Genomic DNA, 22978 nt, shown 5'->3' with positions numbered 1-22978 from the left:
CAGTGCTGCTGACAGACTCAGTCCCTTTATAAGAGCTCAGCTCCAGTGTTGCTGGCAGACTCAGTCCCTTTATAAGAGCTCAGCTCCAGTGTTGCTGGCAGACTCAGTCCCTTTATAAGAGCTCAGCTCCAGTGCTGGCAGCACCCTGCTCCTCTGTGTGTTCACTCAGTTGGTTTATTCCCTTCTGTGTCTCTCTAACCAACGCAAATCATCTTTTTTTTAAGCTTTCCTAAATACCGGAAAGATGGATAATGATGTTATTGTTGTCAAATATGTACACAACTGTTTCCCTGTGTTTTCTTACCGTTTAGTGTGTAAATAGATACAACATCAATTGATCAGTTCTGGTAGTTATTACAAAATCTCAAGTCAAAAGTAAAAAGTCAATGCAGTTTCTACTGGGGGAGAGGATTGGAGTTGTTTATGTTAAGTAACGCTCTATTCAAAGTGCCGTGAAACAGATCATAAAACCTGCCTTCTGGTGACTTGCCAATATGTTGGATGTTAACTTTGGAAGGTGGATCAGAACATTCTCTTTGGACCTGTTTTATTTTATTTTATTCACAGTTGGACATTTGATTTTAGACTGTAAGAAACACCCACTCACACTTGACCTACACACACTGTAATCATCCTCTTTAAAAAATAACTACATTCATGCTGTTTTCTGGGATGGTATGGCATTGCTTTTTCTAGAGATCAGAGCACAGTCCTCATATTGTGGTTGATCCTCTGTTGCGTTTCCTTAGCAACCTTCCCTCCACTACAGCATTACCTAAACAATGATGTCCTCTTCTCCTCTCCTCCTCCTCCTCTCCTCTTCTCTTCTCTTCTCCTCCTCCTCCTCTCCTCCTCTCCTCCTCTCCTCCTCTCCTCCTCTCCTCCTCTCCTCCTCCTCCTCCTCTCCTCCTCTCCTCTTCTCCTCCTCTCCTCCTCTCCTCCTCCTCTCCTCCTCTCCTCCTCCTCCTCCTCCTCCTCCTCTCCTCTCCTCCTCCTCTCCTCCTCTCCTCCTCCTCTCCTCCTCCTCCTCTCCTCCTCCTCCTCCTCTCCTCTTCTCCTCCTCCTCCTCCTCCTCCTCCTCTCTTCCTCTCCTCCTCTCCTCCACTTCTCCTCTTCTCCTCCTCTCTTCCTCTCCTCCTCCTCTCATCCTCTCCTCCTCTCCTCCTCTCCTCCTCTGTGTCTGGCTGCAGAATAACAAGGTGCGGCGCTTTGCCTTTGAGCTGAAGATGCAGGACAAGAGCACGTACCTGCTGGCTGCCGACAGCGAGGGAGAGATGGAGGACTGGATCAACACTCTCAACAAGATCCTCCACAGCAGCTTTGAGATCGCCATGCAGGAGAAGAGGAACGGGGACATCCACGATGGTGTGTGTGTGTGTGTGTGCATGACGTGTGTGTGGGGGCGTGTGAGCCCATGCGTATCTGTACGTGTGCTGTGCGTGTGTGCTGTGCCGGTCGTGCATGTGTGTGTGTGTGTGCGTGCGTGTGTGTGTGTGTGTGTGTGTGTGTGTGTGTGTGTGTGTGTGTGTGTGTGTGTGTGTGTGTGTGTGTGTGTGTGTGTGTGTGTGTGTGTGTGTGTGTGTGTGTGTGTGTGTGTGTGTGTGTGTGTGTGTGTGTTTTCAGAGTTCAAGGATGGGAGTTAAGAGTGGAGACAAAGATTTCCGTGTAAATTCTGTTAATTAAAACATCGTCCTTTCTTTCAACAAAACCCCTAGTTCAAGGAGAATGTGCTTCTCAAAGTGTCAGTAATACAAAGAAAACATCCCAGGGTTGACTGCAGTACACTCACTTGTCTGCCTGTCAGACCTGGAGAAGCCATGTGTAAAAAAAGATGTACTTAGGCCTGTTCTACAGTCTACATTCTTTCATCAACCGTCCATGTAAATAACCCTGTTGCAGGGCATAGCTAGCATAAAGCACCACACTGATGGGCTGTAGTTGGCTCACAGTAGTTTAAAACACCTTGGAGCCAGACCGGGGAAGACAGAGATGATAGTGGTACACTAGTTCCTGTACAAGCTGAAGCACATCATTAACAGTCTTGTCTGTAAATGTGAACTCTGTGTTCACATTCCCAAGACATCTCCTTCTAGTCTGATGATGGTGGAGCTGGAGGACCACCCAGGTGTTTTATCTGATCTGAGGCCTGAGGAAAGAACACCGTTAACTCTCACTACCTTTTAGTAATCACGCTTTCCTAGGGGGAAAAACTACCCAGTGGTTCCCATAAGGGCTCTAGGATCTGATCTGAGGCCTGAGGAAAGAACACCGTTAACTCTCACTACCTTTTAGTAATCACGCTTTCCTAGGGGGAAAAACTACCCAGTGGTTCCCATAAGGGCTCTAGGATCTGATCTGAGGCCTGAGGAAAGAACACCGTTAACTCTCACTACCTTTTAGTAATCACGCTTTCCTAGGGGGAAAAACTACCCAGTGGTTCCCATAAGGGCTCTAGGATCTGATCTGAGGCCTGAGGAAAGAACACCGTTAACTCTCACTACCTTTTAGTAATCACGCTTTCCTAGGGGGAAAAACTACCCAGTGGTTCCCATAAGGGCTCTAGGATCTGATCTCAGGCCTGAGGAAAGAACACCGTTAACTCTCACTACCTTTTAGTAATCACGCTTTCCTAGGGGAAAAACTACCCAGTGGTTCCCATAAGGGCTCTAGGATCTGATCTCAGGCCTGAGGAAAGAACACCGTTAACTCTCACTACCTTTTAGTAATCACGCTTTCCTAGGGGGAAAAACTACCCAGTGGTTCCCATAAGGGCTCTAGGATCTGATCTCAGGCCTGAGGAAAGAACACCGTTAACTCTCACTACCTTTTAGTAATCACGCTTTCCTAGGGGGAAAAACTACCCAGTGGTTCCCATAAGGGCTCTAGGATCTGATCTCAGGCCTGCTCTGTTTTTCTGTCTGTCCTCGCTGTTCTCAGGGTAGTCTTAAGTCACTGTTTACTCTACTGAACTGTTTAGTAGTGTGTGATTAAGGAAGAGGTGTGGTAATGGAGTTGTAGCCTGTAAAATAGTGGAATTGTTGAACCTCTGTTTTCAATGGGTCTCAATGAGCTCTGCCCTTTTTTCTGCTGCAGATGACGAGCCGGGAAAGGCAGACAGTTCGTTGGGGAGTATGGACAGCTTTCAGGTGGGTCCTGTTTTCACTAAGCAGAATGATTCTTTATGCCCTGTTCACATGAGACATAAAGTAGTTATACCATGAAATCACTTCACCATGGTAGGTGCGTAGAGAGCAGCCAGCCAGTCAGGCTTCTCAGAGAGCAGCCTCCTCCCCAAACCTATGGCTTTAATTAGCTTCAACTGGTGTGTTCACACCTCCATTTTAAACATTATTTTCTATCTCTAATAAGACCTGACAGAGCAAAAATAGATAAGATCTTGCTACTATGGAAAGGAAAATACCTGTCTATTTGTGGAGAAATCCCCCTTGATTAACTCTTTAGTCATATCTCAGTTGACCTATTTCCTTATGGCCCTGCCTACACCTAGAGACCTGTTTTTTTAATTATATGACCAAAATTAGACCTCTCATAAAAGGCTTCAGTCATACAAAAGTTATGCTTGAATCCGAACTGGTTCTCTAGCAGATTCATCTCACCCCATGTTCAAGAATGAAGAATAATTTCTCCCTTTGTTCAGATTAGAACCTCTCACTTTCGGGTTATTTGAAAATGAAATAATCTCCAAAATATCGTTATTTTTAAAACAAGACATATAAAGTTGGTTGCAGTTTCAGTTTAATCCACCAGAAAAGACAGAACAAATAACACAACAAATATTACGGTTAAACTCAAATGTACTTAATTGATTAAAAAAACGAATTGCAGCATTACCGCAAAAATGGAAGAGGCAAGTGGAAGGGGGAAAAGTAAGGAACTTGTCTGTCGGCATTAAAGACCATAATTGGTTAAAGAAAATTGTGATAAATAAAAAAAGTATGGCAGTTTCATTTAAGGACCAAAAAATGTAAAGCTGTGCCATATAAATTGCAAAATAGTTGGGAAGAGATTTTCAATCTACCAATTCCATGGCACATGGTTTATGAACTGATATGCAAAATAACAGAGAATTCAAAATGTAGCATTTAAAGAAAATATATATATTATAGAAAATACTTGCAACCAATAGATTGTTATATATATGGGGAAACAACCTTCCCAGCTCTGCAGATGTTGCTGCGAAGAGACAAAATCATTAGATCATTTGTTTTGGTACTGTCCAAATGTAGCTTGTTTTTGGTCGCAGGTTCAGGAATGGCTGAAGAATTACAACATTTACCTGGAGCTAACTCTGCAGATAGCACTGCTGGGTGATTTGAAAAGTCATAGTCAATCGATCAATATAATAATAATACTTTTAGCAAAAAATATATATTTATTTTACAATCTGTAGAACTATGAGAATTGAAAGGTTCAGAACTTTTGTGAAACATCACAGCACAGCTGAAAAATATATGTCAAATAAAATAAAATAAATGGATGGTGTTAAGAGATAGATGGGAGGGATTGAGTGGAGTTGAAGGGTGGGACTAAAAACAACAAGATAACTAATGTAAAATATAGTGTGTCTGTAAAATGTATATAGGTTCAGAACTTTTGTGAAACAGCACAGTTAAAAATATGTGGCCGATAGAAATCAAACTTTATGGTCTTCAGAGATAGATGGTAGGGGGTGAGGGTAGCTAAGGATTGGGATTAAAAACAAACAAAATATAACTATTTGTAAAATATACTGTGTCTGTAAAATGTACATTCGTGGCCAAAAGTTTTGAGAACGACACAAATATTAATTTCCACAAAGTTTGCTGCTTGATTGTCTTTAGATATTTTTGTCAGATGTTACTATGGAATACTGAAGTATAATTACAAGCATTTCATAAGTGTCAAAGGCTTTTATTGACAATTGCATGAAGTTGATGCAAAGAGTCAATATTTGCAGTGTTGACCCTTCTTTTTCAAGACCTCTGCAATCCACCCTGGCATCCTGTCAATTAACTTCTGGGCCACATCCTGACTGATGGCAGCCCGTTCTTGCATAATCAATACTTGGAGTTTGTCAGAATTTGTGAGGTTTTGTTTGTCCACCCGCCTCTTGAGGATTAACCACAAGTTCTCAATGGGATTAAGGTCTGGGGAGTTTCCTGGCCATGGACCCAAAATATCGATGTTTTGTTCCCCGAGCCACTTAGTTATCACTTTTGCCTTATGGCAGGGTGCTCCATCATGCTGGAAAAGGCATTGTTCGTCACAAAACTGTTCCTGGATGGTTGGGAGAAGGTGCTGTTGGAGGATGTGTTGGTACCATTCTTTATTCATGGGTGTGTTCTTAGGCAAAATTGTGAGTGAGCCCACTCCCTTGGCTGAGAAGCAACCCCACACATGAATGGTCTCAGGATGCTTTACTGTTGGCATGACACAGGACTGATGGTAGCGCTCACCTTGTCTTCTCCGGACAAGCTTTTTCCAGATGCCCCAAACAATCGGAAAGGGGACTCATCAGAGAAAATGACTTTACCCCAGTCCAATCCCTGTACCTTTTGCAGAATATCAGTCTGTCCCTGATGTTTTTCCTGGAGAGAAGTGGCTTCTTTGCTGCCCTTCTTGACAACAGGCCATCCTCCAAAAGTCGAACCCACAACCCTGGTGTTGCAAACACCATGCTCGACCAACTGAGCTACAGGGAAGCCTTCTTCATAACAATTCAACCGCTCTCCTTGAAGTTCTTGATGATCCGATAAATGGTTGATTTAGGTGCAATCTTACTGGCAGCAATATCCTTACCTGTGTAGCCCTTTTTGTGCAAAGCAATACTGACGGCACGTGTTTCCTTGCAGGTAACCATGGTTGACAGAGGAAGAACAATGATTCCAAGCACCACCCTCCTTTTGAAGCTTCCAGTCTGTTATTCGAACTCAATCAGCATGACAGAGTGATCTCCAGCCTTGTCCTCGTCAACACTCACACCTGTGTTAACGAGAGAATCACTGACATGATGTCAGCTGGTCCTCTTGTGGCAGGGCTGAAATGCAGTGGAAATGTTTTTGGGGGACTCAGTTCATTTGAATGGCAAATAGGGAATTTGCAATTAATTGCAATTCATCTGATCACTCTTCATAACATTCTGGAGTATATGCAAATTGCCATCATACAAACTGAGGCAGCAGACTTTGTGAAAATGTATATTTGTGTCATCCTCAAAACTTTTGGCCACGACTGTATATAGTATGTATAAGCTGGAAGTAGAAGCCTAAGAGATGTTGTCCATTAGTTTACTCCAATTAGTGGAGGGGTGGTAGGGTTAGGGGAACATAGTAAAGGAAAATATAATCAAAAATAAAAATGACCTGACAGAGACACACAGACAAATGACAGCTCCTGCTGTTTGAAAAGCGACCAAAAGCAGGAGAGGAACCAATATCTGGTTCTTTCCCATAGTGGAAAGCTACAGTAAGAGATTTCCATGACCGTTTGCTGAAGCACTTCAATGCTTGGGCAGACTTCAACGGCTGGGTTTCCAGTAACAGCCTGGGCTCTGAGGTGGACATCTGACTCTCCTAGAATCACATGTCCGTATGTTAGCCTTGAGGAGCAATCAGCCTATAGATAATGTGCATGGAATCTGATGGTAGCAGTTAACTAACAAAGCAGACGTCTGACAGAGTGCTTGACAGGCTTTGCCGTGGTGATAGGCACCACCTGACTTTACCATTGAGTCTGTCTGGTCTGTCTTGATCAGCACGTTATAGGAAACCTCAACTCCAGATGGACTCAAATAAAGAGAAATGTTCAAGTGATAAAAGCAGTTCAATCTGAAATCCTTTTTGCTTAAGGAGTTCTGCCTAGTAAGGAAGGCTGTGGTCTGGGTATTTATAAAACAAATAAATGTCTTGTCCTCAGAGTGCAAGAGATATTGAATCTAAAATGAGGAACGAGACCAGATTGAAACTGTTCACCTTGGATCCAGACACACAGGTTCGTAACTATCGAGTTTTCAGAAAGGCATTTGACAATCCCCCAGCTCCAAATGATGATTAAAATAAACCTAACCTCCGCTCTTTTTGTCTCTTTAGAAACTTGATTTCTCAGGAATTGAGCCAGATATAAAGCAATATGAAGAAAAGTTTGGCAAGCGCATTTTGGTCAATTGCAATGACCTGGCCTTCAACCTGCAGAGCTGTGTAGAGGAGGATGACGAGGGACCAACAACAAACGTAAGACAGATCTCCTTCCCCTAGTTGTCCATGAGTCAGTACTCAAGGTGAGACAGATCTCCTTCCCCTAGTTGTCCATGAGTCAGTGCTCAAGGTGAGACAGATCTCCTTCCCCTAGTTCTCCATGAGTCAGTGCTCAAGGTGGGCCAGATCTCCTTCCCCTAGTTCTCCATGAGTCAGTGCTCAAGGTGAGACAGATCTCCTTCCCCTAGTTCTCCATGAGTCAGTGTTCAATGTGAGCCAGATCTCTTTCCCCTAGTTCTCCATGAGTCAGTGCTCAAGGTGAGACAGATCTCCTTCCCCTAGTTGTCCATGAGTCAGTGTTCAATGTGAGACAGATCTCCTTCCCCTAGTTCTCCATGAGTCAGTACTCAATGTGAGCCAGATCTCCTTCCCCTAGTTCTCCATGAGTCAGTGCTCAATGTGAGCCAGATCTCCTTCCCCTAGTTCTCCATGAGTCAGTGCTCAATGTGAGCCAGATCTCCTTCCCCTAGTTCTCCATGAGTCAGTGCTCAATGTGAGCCAGATCTCCTTCCCCTAGTTCTCCATGAGTCAGTGCTCAATGTGAGCCAGATCTCCTTCCCCTAGTTCTCCATGAGTCTCAGTGCTCAATGTGAGCCAGATCTCTTTCCCCTAGTTCTCCATGAGTCTCAGTGCTCAATGTGAGACAGATCTCCTTCCCCTAGTTCTCCATGAGTCTCAGTGCTCAATGTGAGACAGATCTCCTTCCCCTAGTTGTCCATGAGTCAGTGCTCAATGTGTACAGTCATACTATTGTTTTATAACCAGTATCTGCTCAGAACAATGGGTGAGTGACAAAGAGAGGGGTGGAGGGATCACATCTCTGGCGTATGTCATCACTGCTGTTTGTCTTTTTCGCGAGGGAGCTCTGGGTTAGTAACCCGCCGAGAGCCATAGTAATGGCGGAAGGCACTGTTTAATGGAGGGCAGGCAGGACAGCAGTCTGTCCATTACTGAGAGAACATGTCAACCTGTTCAGGTATACAGACCTGACATAGACAGAGATACACTGACCTGACAGAGATACACTGAAAGGAATTCAGCCAGTCTCTTGTCCAACTCATGAACCTTCTGTGGCATCACAGTATCATCTATAAATGGCAAAGACTAGCATTGTATTTAGTGTCATCCTCTACATGTGTTTATTACACCAGTTAAGACACTTTTCCTGTTGCTTCATTTCCAGGTGGAGCCGTTCTATGTGACCCTGTCGCTGTTCGACATCCAGAATAGCAGAAAGATCTCATCAGACTTCCATGTGGACCTGAACCACCCGTCCGTCAGACAGCTGGTGGCCAACCCCAGCAGCCAGTACATGAACGGGGGTGGGGACGCCTTGCTGGGGGTGCAGAGGGGGGTCCACGGTCTGCCTGAGGAGGCCATGCTGTACCCCAGACAGGTGAAGAGATTATATTAATCTATATAGAATATTTTGAGATATTTCTTTCTTTCAATATGACATGATTGATATACTTTAATTTAGCTACCTGTACAGATTTAGGTCTGCATATTAAATGTTTTTTAATGGTGTGTGGATGTTTTTGTCTAACCGTCATGTACAGCCAATAAACCGAAGAACCTTTAAAAGAATGTTTCACTCATACTCTTGTTTTCACTGTTGCTTTGTCTCGCCACAGGGAGTGTTCTCTGTAACGTCTCCACACCCAGATATCTTCCTGTTAGCTCGCATTGAGAAGGTTCTCCAGGGAGGAATCACACACTGTGCTGAGCCCTACATGAAGAGCTCAGACTCCACCAAGGTACGCTCTGTAGCAGGCCTCGGCATCACAAAACACAACAGTCAATTAGATTATTCCACATGATGAATGATAAAATCATACACATCGTAAGTGCTGTCTGGTTACAATAACACTCCACAAGCATTGGTTTTACAAGTCTGGTTCTGTTCTGTTATACGGAGAAGTAATGGGTTTTAACAGAGAAAATCTGAACTGCATTAGGGACCATTTTCAGGGTGTGTGTTTATGTTAGTGTGTGTACACGTGTGTGTGTGTGTGTGTGTGTGTGTGTGTGTGTGTGTGTGTGTGTGTGTGTGTGTGTGTGTGTGTGTGTGTGTGTGTGTGTGTGTGTGTGTGTGTGTGTGTGTGTGTGTGTAGCTTGGCAGGCCTCAGAGCTAACTCAGTAGGATATGCTGGAGCCTGGAGTGCTGCCCATCACCCCTGTCTGTATTGTCAGACCAGAATGGACCACTCATACCCTGTTCCTTTCTCCCACCAGGTGGCACAGAAGGTTCTGAAAAATGCCAAATTGTCTTGCAGCCGGTTGGGCCAGTACAGGATGCCTTTTGGATGGGCCGCCAGGTACTGGACGGTTACTAACCTGAACTGAACTGATGTTTATAGTTCGAGGTTATTGAAAGATGCTTGACCTTTTGGAATATCTTGTCATTATTAAAGGAACTTGATAGTAGGTCTGCTTAGCATGGCATCGCTTTGACTACAAAATATCTAGATGAAATTAAATACATTTGTAAAATGTGATAAAAGACCTCAAGTTTATTTCCAGGCAAAATAAAGGTAGTGAGTTTCCGTTTTTTTTGACGCTGGTAAATAGGGCTGTTGCGATGACTGTATTATCGCCACACCGGCAGTCATTCCACATGACCATTGAGTCACGGTAATCTCCTCTTATGTGCTCTGGACATGTGTTGGCAGTATCCAATTTACTAACTACCATCATGTCCTAATGGCCTGGTACTCAGGGCTCTATTGTCCCTCCATCAGGTCCTAATGGCCTGGTACTCAGGGCTCTATTGTCCCTCCATCAGGTACTAATGGCATGGTACTCAGGGCTCTATTGTCCCTCCATCAGGTCCTAATGGCCTAGTACTCAGGGTTCTATTGTCCCTCCATCATGTCCTAATGGCCTGGTACTCAGGGCTCTATTGTCCCTCCATCAGGTCCTATTGGCCTGGTACTCAGGGCTCTATTGTCCCTCCATCAGGTCCTAATGGCCTAGTACTCAGGGCTCTATTGTCCCTCCATCAGGTCCTAATGGCCTGGTACTCAGGGCTCTATTGTCCCTCCATCAGGTCCTAATGGCCTGGTACTCAGGGTTCTATTGTCCCTCCATCAGGTCCTAATGGCCTGCTACTCAGGGCTCTATTGTCCCTCCATCAGGTCCTAATGGCCTGGTACTCAGGGTTCTATTGTCCCTCCATCAGGTTGCTAATGGCCTGGTACTCAGGGCTCTATTGTCCCTCCATCAGGTCCTAATGGCCTAGTACTCAGGGCTCTATTGTCCCTCCATCAGGTCCTAATGGCCTAGTACTCAGGGCTCTATTGTCCCTCTATCAGGTCGCTAATGGCCTGGTACTCAGGGCTATATTGTCCCTCCATCAGGTCCTAATGGCATGGTACTCAAGGCTCTATTGTCCCTCCATCAGGTCCTAATGGCCTAGTACTCAGCGCTCTATTGTCCCTCCATCAGGTCCTAATGGCCTAGTACTCAGAGCTCTATTGTCCCTCCATCAGGTCGCTAATGGCCTAGTACTCAGGGCTATATTGTCCCTCCATCAGGTCCTAATGGCATGGGACTCAAGGCTCTATTGTCCCTCCATCAGGTCCTAATGGCCTAGTACTCAGGGCTCTATTGTCCCTCCATCAGGTCCTAATGGCCTAGTACTCAGAGCTCTATTGTCCCTCCATCAGATACTAATGGCCTGGTACTCAGGGCTCTATTGTCCCTCCATCAGGTCCTAATGGCCTAGTACTCAGGGCTCTATTGTCCCAAGCCAACACCAAGCCAACACCAAGCCCAACACAACCAGCCCAGCCCACACCAAGCCCAACACAACCAGCCCACACCAAGTCAACACCAAGCCCAACACAACCAGCTCATACCAAGCCCAACACAACCAGCCCACACCAAGCCAACACGGCCAGCCCACACCAAGCCAACACTGGCCAGTCCACACCAAGCCCAACACGGGCCAGTCCACACCAAGTCAACAAAACCAGCCCACACCAAGTCAACAACAAGCCAACACCAAGCCCAACACAACCAGCCCACACCAAGCCAACACCAAGCCAACACCAAGCCCAACACAACCAGCCCACACCAAGCCCAACACAACCAGCCCACACCAAGCCCAACACAACCAGCCCACACCAGCCCAACACAACCAGCCCACACCAAGCCAACACGGGCCAGCCCACACCAAGCCCAACACAACCAGTCCACACCAAGCCCAACAACACAACCAGTCAACACCAAGCCCAACACAACCAGCCCACACCAAGCCCAACACAACCAGCCCACACCAAACCAACAACAAGCCCAACACAACCAGCCCACAACAAGCCCAACACAACCAGCCCACACCATGCCAACAACACAACCAGCCCACACCAAGCTAACAACAAGCCCAACACAACCAGCCCACACCAAGCCCAACACAACCAGCCCACACCAAGCCCAACAACACAACCAGCCCACACCAAGCTAACACGGGCCAGCCCACACCAAGCCCAACACGGGCCAGCCCACACCAAGCCAACACGGGCCAGCCCACACCAAGCCAACACGGGCAAGTCCACACCAAGCCCAACACGGGCCAGTCCACACCAAGCCCAACACGGTCCAGCCCACACCAAGCCCAACATGGTCCAGCCCACACCAAGCCCAACACGGGCCAGCCCACACCAAGCCCAACACAACCAGCCCACAACCAGCCCACACCAAGCCCAACACAACCAGCCCACAACCAGCCCAACACAACCAGCCCACACCAAGCCAACACGGCCAGCCCACACCAAGCCAACACTGGCCAGTCCACACCAAGCCCAACACGGGCCAGTCCACACCAAGTCAACAAAACCAGCCCACACCAAGTCAACAACAAGCCAACACCAAGCCCAACACAACCAGCCCACACCAAGCCAACACCAAGCCAACACCAAGCCCAACACAACCAGCCCACACCAAGCCCAACACAACCAGCCCACACCAAGCCCAACACAACCAGCCCACACCAGCCCAACACAACCAGCCCACACCAAGCCAACACGGGCCAGCCCACACCAAGCCCAACACAACCAGTCCACACCAAGCCCAACAACACAACCAGTCAACACCAAGCCCAACACAACCAGCCCACACCAAGCCCAACACAACCAGCCCACACCAAGCCAACAACAAGCCCAACACAACCAGCCCACAACAAGCCCAACACAACCAGCCCACACCATGCCAACAACACAACCAGCCCACACCAAGCTAACAACAAGCCCAACACAACCAGCCCACACCAAGCCCAACACAACCAGCCCACACCAAGCCCAACAACACAACCAGCCCACACCAAGCTAACACGGGCCAGCCCACACCAAGCCCAACACGGGCCAGCCCACACCAAGCCAACACGGGCCAGCCCACACCAAGCCAACACGGGCAAGTCCACACCAAGCCCAACACGGGCCAGTCCACACCAAGCCCAACACGGTCCAGCCCACACCAAGCCCAACATGGTCCAGCCCACACCAAGCCCAACACGGGCCAGCCCACACCAAGCCCAACACAACCAGCCCACAACCAGCCCACACCAAGCCCAACACAACCAGCCCACAACCAGCCCAACACAACCAGCCCACACCAAGCCCAACACAACCAGCCCACACCAAGCTCAACACAACCAGCCCACAACCAGCCCAACACAACCAGCCCACACCAAGCCAACACGGGCCAGTCCACACCAAGCCCAGCTAGAGGCGGGGGCTCATTAGAATGTTTGTACTCTTATTTTTGTGCAACTGTTACTGAGTTACTGAGAGCATCATTCCAGTCTTTTGTTGTGTGATGCCCAGTTTGGTGCTCTTGTACCCTTCCAGTGATGAATAAGTGTTAACGTCACATATGACTTAACTGTTTATCTTCAATCATTGAGTCATTTAGCAGATGCTCTTATCCATAGCGACTTATCTTTAGTGCATTCAGCTAGGTGATACAACCTCATATAACAGGTGCATTGACCTGACGTTGGCAGCCTACATGGGGTCCAATATTTTATCCCGCATCGTGCCAATGTGGACGTTGCTTGGACTACTACCGTTACTTCATACTGGTTGTGGCAGAATGTGTGGTGGGGGGGTGGTGTACCTGCATTCTCCACCATATGTACCACTGCTTTAGGTGGATGGGGAGTCGGGTCCTAATGGCCTAGTACTCAGGGCTCTATTGTCCCTCCACAGGTCCTAATGGCCTGGTACTCAAGGCTCTATTGTCCCTCCATCAGGTCCTAATGGCCTAGTACTCAGGGCTCTATTGTCCCTCCATCGGGTCCTAATGGCCTAGTACTCAGAGCTCTATTGTCCCTCCATCAGGTACTAATGGCCTGGTACTCAGGGCTCTATTGTCCCTCCATCAGGTCCTAATGGCGTGGTACTCAGGGCTCTATTGTCCCTCCATCGGGTACTAATGGCCTAGTACTCAGGGCTCTATTGTGCCTCCATCAGGTCCTAATGGCCTAGTACTCAGGGCTCTATTGTCCCTCCATCAGGTCCTAATGGCCTAGTACTCAGGGCTCTATTGTCCCTCCATCAGGTCCTAATGGCCTTGTACTCAGGGCTCTATTGTCCCTCCACAGGTCCTAATGGCCTGCTACTCAGGGCTCTATTGTCCCTCTAACATCAATGCAATTTCAATTTTAAAAAAGAAGTTCAACAACAGGTTGAAAACTGAGTGGAAAACATGGTCATTGTGGATGTTGTTTCAAAGCCTAACACAATTAAATGGCCAGGGCTTTCCTGAAGATAATACATACGCGTAGACCTACATATGAGCCCGACACATTTTTTTTTTTAACCTGAATTAAAATAATAATTGTGTCGTTATACAATACATAGCCTACCGCATATTAAAACATTTTTTTTTTAAGTATTTGGTACATACTTAGTCTAGCCTATACACCAAAATGAAATACATTCTACTAATCACCTCTTGAGTGTGGACTGTATTATTATGCATACTAGATGGACTGGTTACCTTGTGCTATGTTCCAAAATGTCTGTTCATGAGTCTGGGAGAGAAGGTATAGGCCTAGGCAATGCTGTTGGTTCATTGATTGTGCAGGGCGGCTAAGCCTACAATTATAGTGTATTTGATTTTGAATAGCCTAGTAATAGGGAATTTCTTTTTTCTTTTTCATAATAGGCTGACACATTACCTTTTGCTACAGAATATCTCATCACTATGTGTTTTCATCTCCCCCTCTCTCTCCTTCATTCCTTTCTCCAGCGCACAGAGGGGCTGTCAACAGTTTAATTAAATATATTTTGTTGTGAAAATATGTTACTTATTCATGTTCCCGAACTGATATATCACTTGGTTTCCCAAATTAAGCTCTGGGTAGCTGCAAGAACAGGGGTTGGAGAGCCCTTGGCACACAGAGTTTAGGCGGAATATCACCTGTCGTGCAGCGAGAGGCTCCTTAAACAGTGGTTGATGCGTGGAGTGAATTAAGGGTTGTTCAAAGCCCAGACATTTCTATATACAGTCCTGTGTGAAAGCAGATTGTTGATGGTTGCTACTAAAAAGAGGAGGTTCCCAGGTGCTACGATATTTATACCGGAATAGCCGACTCTGTATGACTGAAAAACGAACCGGCGGGGAAAGCGGCCTCCATTTGCTATTCGAGTGCATATGGATGACAGGTCTTTTTTCCCCTGTTCCTGCCCCTGTTCCTGTTCCTGCCCCTGTTCCTGTTCCTGCCCCTGCCCCTGCCCCTGTTCCTGTTCCTGTTCCTGTTCCTGCCCCTGTTCCTGTTCCTGCCCCTGTTCCTGTTCCTGCCCCTGTTCCTGTTCCTGCCCCTGTTCCTGCCCCTGTTCCTGTTCCTGCCCCTGACCCTGTTCCTGCCCCTGTTCCTGTTCCTGCCCCTGACCCTGTTCCTGCCCCTGTTCCTGTTCCTGTTCCTGCCCCTGTTCCTGTTCCTGCCCCTGTTCCTGCCTCTGTTCCTGTTCCTGCCCCTGACCCTGTTCCTGCCCCTGTTCCTGCCCCTGACCCTGTTCCTGTTCCTGCCCCTGTTCTTGATCCTGTTCCTGCCCCTGTTCTTGATCCTGTTCCTGCCCCTGTTCCTGTTCCTGCCCCTGTTCCTGCCCCTGTTCTTGATCCTATTCCTGCCCCTGCCCCTGTTCCTGTTCCTGCCCCTGTTCTTGATCCTGTTCCTGCCTATTTGATAATGGGCCATTCTAAATCAAAACTAATTTGACATATTAGTAAAGACAAGATTGAGAAAATTGAGAATAGTCTGATGGGTGAAAATAGGATCGCTTGATGAGAGAACAGCTGTGCAGCCTGAGGCAAGGGACAGAGCACAAGCTTTTTTTTTGTGACTTTCTCAAATCATCAATAGTCTATAGTCGTATCACGCAGCCCATATATGTTTTGATTTCTAAGGCATTCTAAGGTTTGTATCATTCACAACTAAAGTTGCCAAATAACTCTAAATAACCCCCTCTGAGATCAAGCCCAGACCAGTGAAACCCCCCTCTGAGATCTGGCCCAGACCAGTGCAAACCCCCTCTGAGATCTAGCCCAAACCAGTGAAAACCCCCTCTGAGATCTAGCCCAGACCAGTGAAAACCCCCTCTGAAATCTAGCCCAGACCAGCAGAGCTTTGTCCAGAGAACTACTGGAAACAGACCTGTTATTTTTGATTCTCATTTCTCCTTCCCTGCAGGCCTCTGTTCAAAGATGCATCGGGGACGTTGGACAAAAGTGGTCGTTTCTCTGCCATCTACAGACAGGACAGTAACAAGTTGTCCAACGACGACATGTTTAAACTGCTGGCTGACTTCAGAAAGTTAGTAACCTCCTACTGTCTGCATTCTTTGCTGACTTTGGTTCATCGTACAAGTACATCGCATCACATTGAGAATATTGAATTTATTCTTGTTTAGTCTGAATGATTAAAGTGTTATAACAGTGGGTATTTCGTAAGCTGATTCCCATAGGCAGGTTTTTTTTGGCTGAAGAGATTCTCTTTCACAATGAAAGCCTGTACCGCAGATGTTTTCTCACCTTTACAAACGTTTGGTTTCTCCTCTTGGGTTCTGTCTGTTCACAGGGTAGTTTCCAGGCAGTTTGCCTGTTTTCCATCAGATCCTCCTAGGTAGATGATAACAAAGGCATTAACCAGTACTTATTATGCTGCTTCTCCCTAGGCCAGAGAAGATGGCCAAGCTCCCTGTAATCTTAGGAAACCTAGACGTTACCATTGATGATGTTGCCCCTGACTTGACAAGTAAGCCCTCCAAATTCAACACACACTGGGACCGTAAAAGATGGAAGCTGTTTCTCTTCAACTCAGATTGGTCTGATTGTCTGTCGGCTATTTATTTGCCCCCCCCCCCCCCTTGTCTGTCCTGTCTCTGCCGCTGTGTGTAGATTGTATTAGCTCATCCTATATTCCTGTGAAGACTTTTGATAACGGTGAGAAGACGAACATCTACTTTGAGGTGGAGGAGTTTGTTCCCTACATAGCCAAGTGCTCCCAGCCGTTCACCATCTACAACAATCACCTCTATGTCTACCCGAAGCACCTGAAGTACGACAGCCAAAAATCCTTCGCAAAGGTATAGTCACAAAGGCACAAACTACTCAGTTTGATCAAGATACACAAATCTCATGTGGCTAGATGTTTTAATGTTTTAATTTTTTATTTAACCTTTATTTAACTAGGCAAGTCAGTTAATAACAAATTCTTATTTACAATGGCGGCCTACCTCGGCCAAACCCGGAGGACGCTGGGCCAATTGTGAGCCGCCCTATGGGACTCTCACTCACGGCCGGATGTGATACAGCCCGGATTCAAACCAGTGTGTCTGTAGTGACGCCTCTTGCACTGACATTCAGTGCCTTAGACCACTGCACCACTTGGGAGCCTAAAAAGATACTTGATTACATGTAACAATCTGTCACGAGAGACTACTAAATATCATGATATTACTTTTCCAACTTTACTATAAATGTGTCCAGCAGAAATGTGTTTCCCTCCAGCATCTCCACGTGGGTCAGCTTTTATTCTGTTTATTCTGTCTGCTCTCTCCTCAGGCTAGAAACATAGCTGTCTGCATCGAGTTCAAGGACTCTGATGAAGAGGAGGCTGTTTCGCTCAAGGTAAGCTACTACTCATATGACTCCTTCTCAGCAGAGTTCATCGGATGCCACAGTGTCGTTTGGTACAAGAGGAACAGTATACCACTTAGGGGAATAACATGTTATTTAACCTTTATTTAACTAGGCAAGTCAATTAAGAACAAATTCTTATTTTCAATGACGACCTAGGAACAGTGGGTTACCTGCCTTGTTCAGGGGCAGAATGACAGATTTTTACCTTGTCAGCTCGGGGATTCAACCTTGCAACCTTTCGGTTACTAGTCCAACGCTCTAACCACTAGGGTACCTGCTGGTTACTAGTCCAACGCTCTAACCACTAGGATACCTGCTGGTTACTAGTCCAACGCTCTAACCACTAGGGTACCTGCTGGTTACTAGTCCAACGCTCTAACCACTAGGGTACCTGCTGGTTACTAGTCCAACGCTCTAACCACTAGGGTACCTTCTGGTTACTAGTCCAACGCTCTAACCACTAGGGTACCTGCTGGTTACTAGTCCAACGCTCTAACCACTAGGGTACCTGCCACCCCAGGTAGCCTAATAACAAAATGATTGTTATTATTACCCACAGTGCATCTATGGTCGACCAGGAGGACCTCTGTTTACAGAGAATGCCTCTGCTGCAGTATTACATCACCAGCACAGCCCAGAGTTTTATGATGAGGTACTGATGGGATTTTCTATTTGATTTCATTCACACTCGCAGTCGACCAGGCTGAATCATGCAGAATGCACAGTTACATTTGAAACAATCCTTTTGAGTAAGTCGTGAGCAGACGAAGCAGTGGCAGCATGTATTCTAACCCTGAGCGTGGACGTCCCTCTTTCTGTTCCTCAGTTTAAGATTGAGCTACCCACTCAGCTCAATGAGAAGCACCATCTGCTGTTCACCTTCTTCCACGTCAGCTGTGACAGCAACAGCAAGGCCAGCACCAAGAAGAGAGACGTGGTGGAGACACAAGGTAGACACCAGACCCAGGATACAGACCCATGTAACTCAGGCCCACATCCAGTCTTAAACCATCCAAATGAATTCTCCCCAGTATAATGATGGATGATTTGTGCCTGTGCCAGTTTCCATTCTTCCCTATTCTCCCAGTGCTGGGTCACTGTTAGGTATGACACTGTCTGTAAGCTGACTGCCAGTCCTGTCTCTCATTGTCCTTTTCTGTCCTCAGTGGGTTACGCCTGGCTCCCTCTGCTGAAGGATGGCAGGGTGATCATGAATGAGAGTCACGTCCCAGTGGCTGCCAACCTGCCCACTGGCTACCTCAGCTGTCAAGAGGTTGTCAGCAAGGTAGCTCTCCCTTCAGACACACACACAAGACACACACACACACACACACACACAAACACACACACACACACACACACACACATACACACAAGACACACACACACAGTCTTGCGCAGCTAACCTTGTGGGGACATACAATTCAGTCCCATTCAAAATCCTATTTTTCCTAACCCCTAAACCTAACCTTAACCCTAACCTTAACCTTAACCCAAAAACCTAACCTTAACCCTAAACCTAACCCTAGCTCCTAACCCTAAACCTAATTCTAACACTAATTCTAACCTTAACCCTAAACCCCCTAGAAATAGTACTTGACCTCGGGGGGACTAACAAAATGTCCCCAGTTGGTCAAATGTTTTGTTCTGGTTCCCACAAGTATAGTTAAACACGCCCACACAAGACACACACACACACACACACACACACACACACACACACACACACACACACACACACACACACACACACACACACACACACACACACACACACACACACACACTGTTGCTTCCTTTCCCTTTTCCGTGGCTCCTTTACTTTATCACCACACATCTGAAAGAACATAACAGTTTTAAAGAGAACTGATTTAAACCAATCCAGTCATTTTCTATCACTAGAATGTAACCTGTAAGTGTCTGTGAAAGAAAGTAGTGGAGGAAAGAGAGAGCCACAGAACCTTTCTGAGTGGTACGCTGCCTTAAAAGGGGCTTGTTGTCTGCCTCAAGGTTGTGTGAGATGTCATTATCTCAGCCAATCAGGGGAAGTGAAAGCACAGAGCAGTGGGAATTGCGTGGGAATACATGGCTGAGTTAATGACTGGTGTTTAGTTGTTTCAACTTGAGCTTTAATTCTCTTCTCTGTATTGTATTGTATCCACCTAGAGTACACTAAATGCCTTTACTTTACTATACTGTAGGTTGATCCAAAACACCACCTTTGTAGTATGATAACCAGTGACTTTGTTTTTAGCATTGTTAAAATATGTCCCATGTCCCATGCAGCAGCATCCTGAAATCAAATGGGTGGATGGAGGCAAGCCTTTGTTCAAGGTGTCCACTCACCTTGTCTCCACTGTGTACACTCAGGTTAGTTTCATTTCTCAGATTAGTTCAGTGACGTAGCTGGTACAGGGTTTTTAAATGCATGATCTCCACCGCCTCTTCTAGACATCTTGTTTTCTCTAACATCTCTACTTCTCCTCTCTGTAGGATCAACATTTGCACAATTTCTTTGGTCACTGTCAGAGCACAGAGTCTGCAGCCCAGGTGGCAGGAGGAGAGCTGGTCAAGTATCTGAAGGTAAAGCATTGTCAGTGACGGTGGCACCTCCGTGGGCATGACCAGGATGTGTGGAGACATGTCTGACTGGGGTCTGAAAGACATGACACCTGTTGTTGTACGCCGAATAGGGTGGCTTGAGAGAAAACACGTTAATATATCCATTCTGTCTCTCAATCTCTCTCTCTCAATCTCCCTCCCTCCCTCACCTGTCACCCATCACTCTCTCTCTGCCATCCAGGCTGTCTGATTTACCCAGGATGTTTATAAGTCAGTGCTTGTTTACTCAGGCCTGGGTGGGACAATGCTAGCATTACCCTCGGCTCCAGTCCACAGGTGCTCTCTCCATTTCCCCCCCCCTGAACACTGACATGAGCAGAGACACATATTCAGATGAATCTCTGGGGTGCTCATGTAAACACACTATTCCACACAAACAATGGTCACCCAAGGACAGCTCTAGCAGAGAGAGTTTCCCTGGCAGGTTGTCAGATAACTTGGCAGGCCTTGGCCCGTACGGAGTGATGTACCAACGGGCCGCTCAGGAACTAACTCGTAGGTGTGTGTGATTAACATGCTTGTTCTCAGGTGTGTCCTGTTATTCTTTGCTGTTTCCGTTTCCTGTTACGCAACTGTGTGTTTGGTTTCCGCCCCTCTTGGTGAGACGTAACTTTCACCTCCTCATCAGAGCCTGATTAGAGCTGGCTTTGGAGTGCATGTTTACTGTACGCCACCAAGCACTTAGATTGAAGCTGTTTCTAATTTCATCTCTCTTTGCGAATAATTTTAACATAAGTCAGTTCTGTTAATGCAGTTAAGCCTGTCTTTGATGTGCTTCTGGATGACATTCTGCAGGATCAGCATTTTCACTCAGGGAAATACAAGGCCTTCAGCGTGTTAGTAACCCTATTCTCTTCCCTCCTCAGAGTCTACACGCTATGGAGAGTTCTGTGATGATACATTTCCTGCCCACCACTCTCAACCAGCTCTTCCGTGTGTTGACCAGTGCCACCCATGAGGAGGTGGCTGTCAACGTCACCAAGTCAGTAGTGTTAGTCTGTGTCCCAAAATGGCACCCTATTCCTCCACAGGCCTCTGGTCAAAAGTAGTGCACTATATAGGGAATAGAGTGCCACTTGGGAGACTCCCATAGACATATGTTCTAATTGGATTCTCTGTGAGTATTGACCTGCTCTTACATATGCTTTCTGGCCCTTTCAGAGTCATGATTCACATTGTTTCCCAGTGCCACGAAGAGGGGCTGGAACACTACCTGCGATCATATGTCAAGGTAAGCATGTTACTGGTCCATTTGTAATATCTATTTTGGTATTTGGTATTTTATTAGGATCCCCATTAGCTCTTGCAAAAGCAGCAGACAAGAAGATAAGAACAGCTCAAGGACAGAACTACATATTTTTTTAAAGGCACATGTAGCCTACATATCAAAGCATACACACAAACTATCTAGGTTAAATAGGGGAGAGGCGTTGTGCTGCGAGGTGTTGCTTTATCTGTTTAAAAATAATAATAATAGGTTTGCTGTTTATTTGAGCAATATGAGATGGAAGGAAGTTCCATGCAATAAGGGCTCGATATAATAATATACGCTTTCTTGAATTTGTTCTGGATCTGGGGACTGTGAAAAGACCCCTGGTGGCATGTCTGGTGGGATAAGTGTGTGTGTCAGAGCTGTGTGTAAATTGACTATGCAAACAATTTGGGATTTTCAACACATTAATGTTTCTTATAAAAAGAAGAAGTGATGCAGTCAGTCTCTCCTCAACTCTTAGCCAAGAGAGACTGGCATGCATAGTATTTATATCAGCCCTCTGATTACATTTAAGAGCAAAACGTGCCACTCTGTTCTGGGCTAGCTGCAGCTTAACTACAGTGGCTTGCGAAAGTATTCACCCCCCTTGGCATTTTTCCTATTTTGTTGCCTTTTAACCTGGAATTAAAATAGATTTTTGGGAGGTTTGTATCATTTGATTTACACAACATGCCTACCACTTTGAAGATGCAAACTATTTTTTATTGTGAAACAAACAATAAATAAGACAAAAATACAGAAAACTTGACCGTGCATAATTATTCACCCCCCCCAAAGTTAATACTTTGTAGAGCCACCTTCTGCAGCAATTACAGCTGCAAGTCTTTTGGGGTATGTCTCTATAAACTTAACACATCTAGCCACTGGGATTTTTGCCCATTCTTCAAGACAAAACTGCTCCAGCTCCTTCAAGTTGGACAGGTTCTGCTGGTGTACAGTAATCTTTAAGTCATACCACAGATTCTCAATTGGATTGAGGTCTGGGCTTTGACTAGGCCATTCCAAGACTTTTAAATGTTTCTCCTTAAACCACTCGATTGTTGCTTTAGCAGTACGCTTCGGGTCATTGTCCTGCTGTTTGTCTTATCTGGAAGAGACTGACTGCATCACTTCTTCTTTTTATAAGAAACATTAATGTGTTGAAAATCCCAAATTGTTTGCATAGTCAACTTACACACAGCTCTGACAGACACACGTATTATGCTTCACTGTGGGGATGGTGTTCTCGGGGTGATGAGAGGTGTTGGGTTTGCGCCAGACATAGCGTTTTCCTTGATGGCCAAAAAGCTACATTTTAGTCTCATCTGACCAGAGCATCTTCTTCCATATGTTTGGGGAGTCTCCGACATGCCTTTTGGCGAACACCAAACGTGTTTGCTTATTTTTTTCTTTAAGGAATGGCTTTTTTTCTGGCCACTCTTCCGTAAAGCCCAGCTCTGTGGAGTGTTTGGCTTAAAATGGTCCTATGGACAGATACTCCAAGGTCCGCTGTGGAGCTTTTGCAGCTCCTTCAGGGTTATCTTTGGTCTCTTTGTTGCCTCTCTGATTAATACCCTCCTTGCCTGGTCCGTGAGTTTTGGTGGGCGGCCCTCTCTTGGCAGGTTTGTTGTGGTGCCATATTCTTTCCATTTTTTAATAATGGATTTAATGGTGCTCCGTGGAATGTTCAAAGTTTCGGATATTTTTT

At 46.1% G+C, this 22978-nt stretch overlaps 1 protein-coding gene across 11 annotated transcripts in view; it reads left to right on the top strand.

Annotated features, from left to right (window-relative positions):
- LOC115155496 (dedicator of cytokinesis protein 9-like) overlaps nucleotides 1-22978 on the top strand; it is a 178773-nt gene that overhangs the window by 115701 nt on the left and 40094 nt on the right. For 10 of the 11 annotated variants that reach the window (XM_029702157.1, XM_029702150.1, XM_029702156.1 and 7 more), the window contains exons 8-25: nucleotides 1191-1365; nucleotides 3094-3146; nucleotides 6916-6990; nucleotides 7089-7229; nucleotides 8437-8649; nucleotides 8888-9010; nucleotides 9489-9571; nucleotides 15946-16068; nucleotides 16430-16509; nucleotides 16653-16840; nucleotides 17319-17384; nucleotides 17956-18048; nucleotides 18223-18346; nucleotides 18563-18681; nucleotides 19683-19766; nucleotides 19890-19979; nucleotides 20885-21000; nucleotides 21180-21249. In XM_029702157.1, the coding sequence (XP_029558017.1) occupies nucleotides 1191-1365; nucleotides 3094-3146; nucleotides 6916-6990; nucleotides 7089-7229; nucleotides 8437-8649; nucleotides 8888-9010; nucleotides 9489-9571; nucleotides 15946-16068; nucleotides 16430-16509; nucleotides 16653-16840; nucleotides 17319-17384; nucleotides 17956-18048; nucleotides 18223-18346; nucleotides 18563-18681; nucleotides 19683-19766; nucleotides 19890-19979; nucleotides 20885-21000; nucleotides 21180-21249 (2016 nt within the window). The remainder of the gene's footprint in view (nucleotides 1-1190; nucleotides 1366-3093; nucleotides 3147-6915; nucleotides 6991-7088; nucleotides 7230-8436; nucleotides 8650-8887; nucleotides 9011-9488; nucleotides 9572-15945; nucleotides 16069-16429; nucleotides 16510-16652; nucleotides 16841-17318; nucleotides 17385-17955; nucleotides 18049-18222; nucleotides 18347-18562; nucleotides 18682-19682; nucleotides 19767-19889; nucleotides 19980-20884; nucleotides 21001-21179; nucleotides 21250-22978) is intronic. The other variant, XM_029702148.1, reaches the window with a different exon arrangement.

The sequence above is a fragment of the Salmo trutta genome, chromosome 20 (genome assembly GCF_901001165.1).
Source record: "Salmo trutta chromosome 20, fSalTru1.1, whole genome shotgun sequence".
Lineage (NCBI taxonomy): Eukaryota > Metazoa > Chordata > Actinopteri > Salmoniformes > Salmonidae > Salmo > Salmo trutta.
Note: the sequence above shows the minus strand (reverse complement) of the source record. Positions and strands in the feature narration are given on the sequence as shown.